Source organism: Eretmochelys imbricata, chromosome 9 (genome assembly GCF_965152235.1).
Source record: "Eretmochelys imbricata isolate rEreImb1 chromosome 9, rEreImb1.hap1, whole genome shotgun sequence".
Taxonomy (NCBI): domain Eukaryota; kingdom Metazoa; phylum Chordata; order Testudines; family Cheloniidae; genus Eretmochelys; species Eretmochelys imbricata.
This window is the reverse complement of record NC_135580.1, coordinates 26,176,403-26,182,966: the sequence shown is the minus strand read 5'-3', so window position 1 is coordinate 26,182,966 and position 6,564 is coordinate 26,176,403. Positions and strand designations below refer to the sequence as shown.

Sequence of the window (6,564 nt, the reverse complement as noted above, 5' to 3'; positions counted from 1 at the left end):
CCTGCCCTTTTGCAAAGTGTAAGTATCCGCCAAAACTCCTTCATAGGCGGGGCAGAAAGACAATCAGCGGCCAAGCATCCTCCTCCCTCTGGAGGCCCAATGGCGGAGGGACTCAAACCTCTGAGCCAATGAGGCAGCGCGGCCTGACGGGCACTAGGCGGCAGCCAATCCGAACAGAAGGGCGAGCGGGGGCGCGTGTGCCTGTGTGGGCCCCCTCCCCTTTCCAGAAACCAATGGAGGGGGTTAGCGCGAGCCAATGGGTCCGGGCGGGCTGTGAGCGGACCTGAGCGCGAGGCTGCGGGGAAGGGATGGCCCGTGGCGGCGCGAGGCGGCACCGCGGGACTGGTGCACCACGCGCTGGCTGCCGGGGGGCGATGAGAACTCGCGATCTCCTCCCCCGCCCCGCTGGCAGCTGCCGCCTCCCCGTCTCCCAGGGCTGCTGAGGCTCGGGCAGGGCGCCTGCCTGGCCGAGGGGCTCGCGCTGCCCTTGCGTTCCGCCGGGGCTCGGCCGCGGCTGCCTGGCCCAGGAGCCTGCCCGGGAGGCTGGGCACAGCCCTCGCCGCGCGAAGGGGGCTGGCGCTGCACGGGCGTTAGCCGCCGCTGCTCCCTCCCCTGCCGGCTGCTGGCTGCATGCTCACCCCGCTCCAGTGAGAGCCGCGGCGGGGCGGCTTCTCTCCCCTCCCTCCTTCCCCGCTGACTGGAGGTGGGAGGGAGAGAAGAGACCCAGAGAGGAAGGAGCCGGGCGTGCGGAGCGGAGCCATGCGAGAATACAAAGTAGTGGTGCTGGGCTCGGGCGGGGTGGGCAAATCCGCCCTCACCGTGCAGTTCGTGACCGGCTCCTTCATCGAGAAGTATGACCCCACCATCGAGGATTTCTACCGCAAGGAGATCGAGGTGGATTCCTCCCCCTCGGTGCTGGAGATCCTGGACACCGCCGGCACCGAGCAGTTCGCCTCCATGCGGGACCTCTACATCAAGAACGGGCAAGGGTTCATCCTGGTCTACAGCCTGGTCAACCAGCAGAGCTTCCAGGACATCAAGCCCATGCGGGACCAGATCATCCGGGTGAAGAGGTACGAGAAGGTGCCCATGATCCTGGTGGGCAACAAGGTGGACCTGGAGGGCGAGAGGGAGGTCTCGTATGGGGAAGGCAAAGCTCTGGCCGAGGAGTGGAGCTGCCCCTTCATGGAAACTTCAGCCAAAAACAAAGCTTCAGTGGATGAACTGTTTGCAGAGATTGTCAGGCAGATGAACTACGCTTCCCAGCCCAACGGGGACGATCAGTGCTGCTCGTCCTGCGTGATCCTCTGAAAGGGCCTTGGGGGCAATGTTGTCGTTCGCAAAGGTTTACAACAAAAAGAAGCAGCAATGTGATCGTTCGAAACAAAGATTGGAAACAACTTTGCATACACAAGGATTCCAGGCTGCAGCAGCACCAGCTGCTGCAGTGATCAGTGTCACGGGGTGGGTGTATTGTTGAAAACGTGGCTTTTTCAGCATGTACATTTCATCGATTTTGATTGTTGCATATTTCCCGTAAGTACCATTTACAGATTGCTGTATTGGCAACTGACACCAGTAAGAAAAGTTTCGGCCTGGAGAAAGGGGAGCTTGTGAGCAATCGTTTTCTAACTGGAAGAGTTAAATTACACCTAAGGAACTGAGGGGAGCAGTAAACGAAGAAACCATTGCAGAGAGGGAGAGAGAAATCTTTCCGTGGACGTGTGGGGGTAAAACTAAGATTGGTGCTCTCTTTTCTTTAGCCAACCTTGAATGCACCCTGTGACTATGATATTGATTCTGAGGATTTCTATGCAAAGTTGGATTATTGTTACAGTGTATCCAATCTGAAGTATTGCACATCTGAACTGGGACTTTTAATAACACTGATGCCAATACAGTGTGGGGTGCCAGAACGTGTCTGCTGATCATTTGTGAAACTATTTTGTTTACCTGCTGTATCAGATGGGAGTTTGGGGGAGAGCGGTAGTATTTTTTTTTAAATCAGCTGTGAAAATGTTACAAATCTGCACAATATTTTTTTAGTTGTGTTTTCTTCTTTTCTTCGGGGGGAGGGAGGTTTGTGGTGGTGGTTTGTTTTCCTTATTTTTGGGTTGGCAATAACTGATTTTGATTAGCTCTCTAAAATACAAAGACTTCCTAAAATGTGATACAGGGCCAACAGCAACCCTGTGTCTGTAGAGTGCCTTCAAAACTCAGCTGTTCCAGCCGGTGCCAACCTGTGAAAGCTCCACAGAATCCCATTATCTACTACTCCAGAAACTACTTAACAGCTTCCTTTCAGTAATCACACTGAACAAGCCAGGACAAAAAGGCCTATTGTTTAGTGGAATTTATTTCTTATTTCCATTTCAGCCTTTTAAATGTCATTTCCATGTCTTGCAAATTTGGACTGTATTTAATTCAAATTTACAGGCATTTAGTTTTTTGGGAGGATTTCTTTTGTTTTGGTTCTCTGATGTAGGATGTACCTCCAGCCAGCAAAGAGCGAAATCTTAATGTTGTGATGTACCAAGAAAATTCTAACAACTGTAACTTTAATTCCAGACATGCGTTTAATGTCTATCCGTTTTAAGAATTTTAATACAAATGTTTTGTTTTTTTAAAAAACGAACAGCAAAACTGTGGTTTTTTTAATGTATTGTAAGGAGAACTGACTTTAATATGCAATCATGGCAGACGTATGCTTTTTAATCGTGATATTTGTCTAACCAAAATAACAGTATGTTAAGAATGGGGGAAGGTAACCTAAAATCATGAGGCTAGGGAATGTTTCTATTGTATCTGCTGGTAATGTTGGAAACAGTTGAATAATTATATTTAGGTCCTGATGCTACAAGATGCTGTACATGGGCGAATCCTACACTTATATAAATGCTTGTTGAAGTCATTTGGGCTCTATGCAGAACAGCTTGCAGGATTAGGATCTTATTTTGTAATTTTAAAAATAACATGGTTTATTGGAGTCTAGGTGTTGAAGGTCAGCTGTTCGTAAACTTCTATACTTTACTGAAAAAGATACAGCTTTTAAAATTATGCATTAAGACTGTGATTCCTTACCATTTCAAATGTAACTTGCAAAGGAGGGGAAAATGGGATTTTTTTAAAAATACAAAGAAGGCCTGAAAGGCATTTATTCCCCCAAAATTCCCAGATGTGTGTGGGTTTTTTTGTTTTTTTTTTTTAAACTCATGATTTGTCTGTCCAGGAGGACTTATGGGAACTAATGAAATTATGACATCACAGGAAACCAAAAGCTGACCAACTGAGGAAGTAAGGACTTTTAGTCAAACTGATTAACATTTAGGGTGCCTAATTCTTCTCACTCCTAATTTAAACCTTGATCATGAATTCACTGTATCCAATAGCAAAGATCCCACTGACATCAGTTGTGTGGGATCAGGGCCTTACACAGATGTGACTTCATTGATTTCAATCAATGAAGTGACTGTTGTACTTCAGCTGAAACTGGGCATTTTGTTTTTCTCTGATTTATAGCATCTATTTAATTCCTAATACCTAGCAAAAAGCTTGGGAGAAATGATGCCTTAAAGATTAAACATCCACCTCTATCTGAGCTCACAATATTTCACTTCTCTTAAATCCCCAAGAAGCTTTCATGCCAAACTAATATTTCTACAGTTAAAATAAGTTTAGAAAAAAAACCCAGATGAAGAGAGCTGCAAACTTTTCCCCAACCCACCCTGGATTGATTTCTTTCTAGTCTTCTTTATATAATACATCAAAAGGTACAAACTCATTTTTAAAAAAAAAACAAACCTCACTTTTGCAGTTCACCTTTAAGAACTTAAAAAAAAAAGCTGAATAAAAAAATTTGTTTAAGGACTTTAAAATCAGACGCCATGCTGAATAGCTGTTTTTTATTATTAATATAAGCCACATCTTAACAGGAATTTTCTTTTTCAGTACTAAGGTAGGCTTATTGTAGACATTGTGCATTAAAGTTTAAAAGCATATGTTATACCTGTATCTTGGCCATTGCCAGTGGTCCAATCCTGTCTAAATACTACATGCTTTCCCCCAAGTGCTGAGAGCCCCTATCCCCCAAAACTCATTGACCTCAATGGTATTTGGAAGGTTTTTCAGTACCTAACAGAAGCTGTCCTTGGGTGATTACTGGATGATCTCTGGATAACTTGTTCAGTAGAGTTATCTTCATAATTGCTGCTTTCAACATAATGAAACCTGGCAAACCTAGTTTTCCCAGCAGAATAGCAGTTATTGACATCTAAAATTGAAGCTAAAAAATTTCAAAATACCTCATGATTTCAAATTGCTTCATTTTTGATTGTGTGTGGTGTTTTTTAAAGAAAACCCGACTAAGTAATGATGCAAGTGTGTATGTATAGCATACACCAGCTCAACATAAACTCCAGTTTTAGCTTTGGCCTAGCAGAACAAGTGAAGGTCTTTTAATATATGTTGCTTCTTGCCAAAGGGGTGTATGTGTTAAGTAGTAACACATGGCATGGGTCTAATACCATGAGTGCAAGCATATAAATGTTCAAAAATTATATTTTCTCCTGACTGGTGAGGATGCTACAGAAAGGAGCACTGGGTAGCTAGACCTTTCAGAGACTCCAAACTGTTGTGTCGTTCACTAAACATAAGCCTGGTCTATACACAAAAACTACTTTACGAGTACACTGCCTCTTACTGTTCCCGCCCCCCAGTGTGGATGCAGTTATCTGTTGTAAAGGTGCTTTATACTGTTACGTCTTATTTCCCTTCCCTGTGGGAACAAGCTATACCAGTAAAATGTACCTTTTATATTGTTATATAACTGAATCCACAGTAGGGGTTGTGAAAATTTAATTAATTGGGTAGAAAACCCAGACCCCATATATTCTATTGTCCACAATGATTACATTTTTAAAGACCATGACAAATACTGAGCATGTACCATTACAGGAAAGTATGTTATCTTTCAAATATCAGTCTCTATGATCACTGCAATTATGCAATGTTCTAGAGCTAAATGCAGCACTTGTGTTGAAGGTTTACAGTAGGATAGTCAGACCTTATAGCTGACCATAATTCTACAGCCATAATATTGCCTACAGAATTTTTGAGGACTCTGCTCTCAAAAGAATGAGTGTGACTGGTTTGTGCAAAGGACATTTTAAGGTAGTGGCTGATTGTCTCTTTATGGCCTCTTGGTTCGGTGTCATTTTGACAGACATTGCAGAACATCTGATTTTAGCTTTGAGTGGCAAAAAAAAATAAAAATAAAGCTTTTTTTCTGTAAGAAATCTGTGTGAAAGTGAATGCCACTTGTTCTCTTAGGTCCTGCTCTTGAAATTCATAGCAAAACTCTCAGGATTTTTAAATAGGAAAAGGACTTTCGTCCCAAAGTACTTATGAATATAATGTCATTTTTTTGACTGCTGTTTGAAGCTCCTCTACTCTGCAGATTCAAATAGGAGGAAATAAAAAAAATTAATACACCCTCACTACATCCGCTGAAGCTACTATTTTGGGTGCTTTGTGCATGTGCTCACAAGATCTGGGACTTCTGGTGCAATCAGTTATCATGTGGGCTGTGTACAGTGTTCAAATACTATTTAAAGGTACCTAAACTGTTCTCAGTAGCGTATAAAGCCTACCTCCAAAGGTGTAATTTATACTAAATGCCATCGCAAAAATGTCTTTCCCCACTTATTACTGTAATGCAGTGACCCTACAGCAAGTTTTGTGTAGAAATTCAGTGCTTGTCAATCTCTCTTATAGGAAAGGATTTATTTTCTTTATTCACAGCCACAAAGGTAACTACCCAAACCCCTGAGTCCTGGGAATAGCTCCCTCCCCAAGAGAGAATCGCATAACTTACCCACTGCAGAAGATTCAAAATCAGGCTTTATTTCAAATAAAAAAACCACTAAAGTGAGGAGTAACCAAAACTTTAGAAATTGGAGAAGGGGATTTGGGGGTGGGGGGTAGCTAGAGAGTAACTCTCCAATATTAGTATTTGATCATCCTTTAAGTGCCACAAGGTTCATACTTTGTTTCCTATTTTATAAAATAAATAGAATGGATAGAACAGGATACTTGGACTGACTTTCTAACTTTGGACCTGACTGTGTTCCCAAGAAAGCAATGGGGAGAAAATTCCTATTAAAAATCAATGGAAGTGGCATTGAACACTTTCCCTTGTTCCCATTTTCAGCTTTACTGGTTCCTTTGTGCAGCCAGTCACTTTCAGGTTGTTAAACACCCAACGAAATCTGACCCTTCTGAGCAGACAGGTTACAGTGTAAATGTTTACGTGATGTAGAATTTGTGGACAGTTGTTTGTTAGACTTCCACTAGTAGTCTCCTCAGAGAAAGTTAAAATATATACTCCAATGCACATCAGATCCTACTTTAAGGCAACTGATGTAGTGATTAGGTAGATGACACGCTACAAATATGCTTAGCAAGATTCTGTAATAGAAGTACATTTTAGCTATAGTGCCTAATTTAAAGAGATTCCTATTTTAATAAGAAAATGTGTGCCTTTGCTCAGAAGATCCAAAACTGATT

The 6,564-nt window shown here is 42.9% G+C and overlaps 1 protein-coding gene across 1 annotated transcript; it reads left to right on the top strand.

Moving 5' to 3' along the window:
• The first annotated feature begins 227 nt into the window (after positions 1-227).
• RAP2B (RAP2B, member of RAS oncogene family) lies at positions 228-5,250 on the top strand. The gene has a single exon (XM_077826680.1). It carries the CDS (start codon positions 760-762, stop codon positions 1,309-1,311), a length of 552 nt encoding a protein of 183 aa, XP_077682806.1. The 5' UTR covers positions 228-759; the 3' UTR covers positions 1,312-5,250.
• The last annotated feature ends 1,314 nt before the right edge of the window (positions 5,251-6,564 follow it).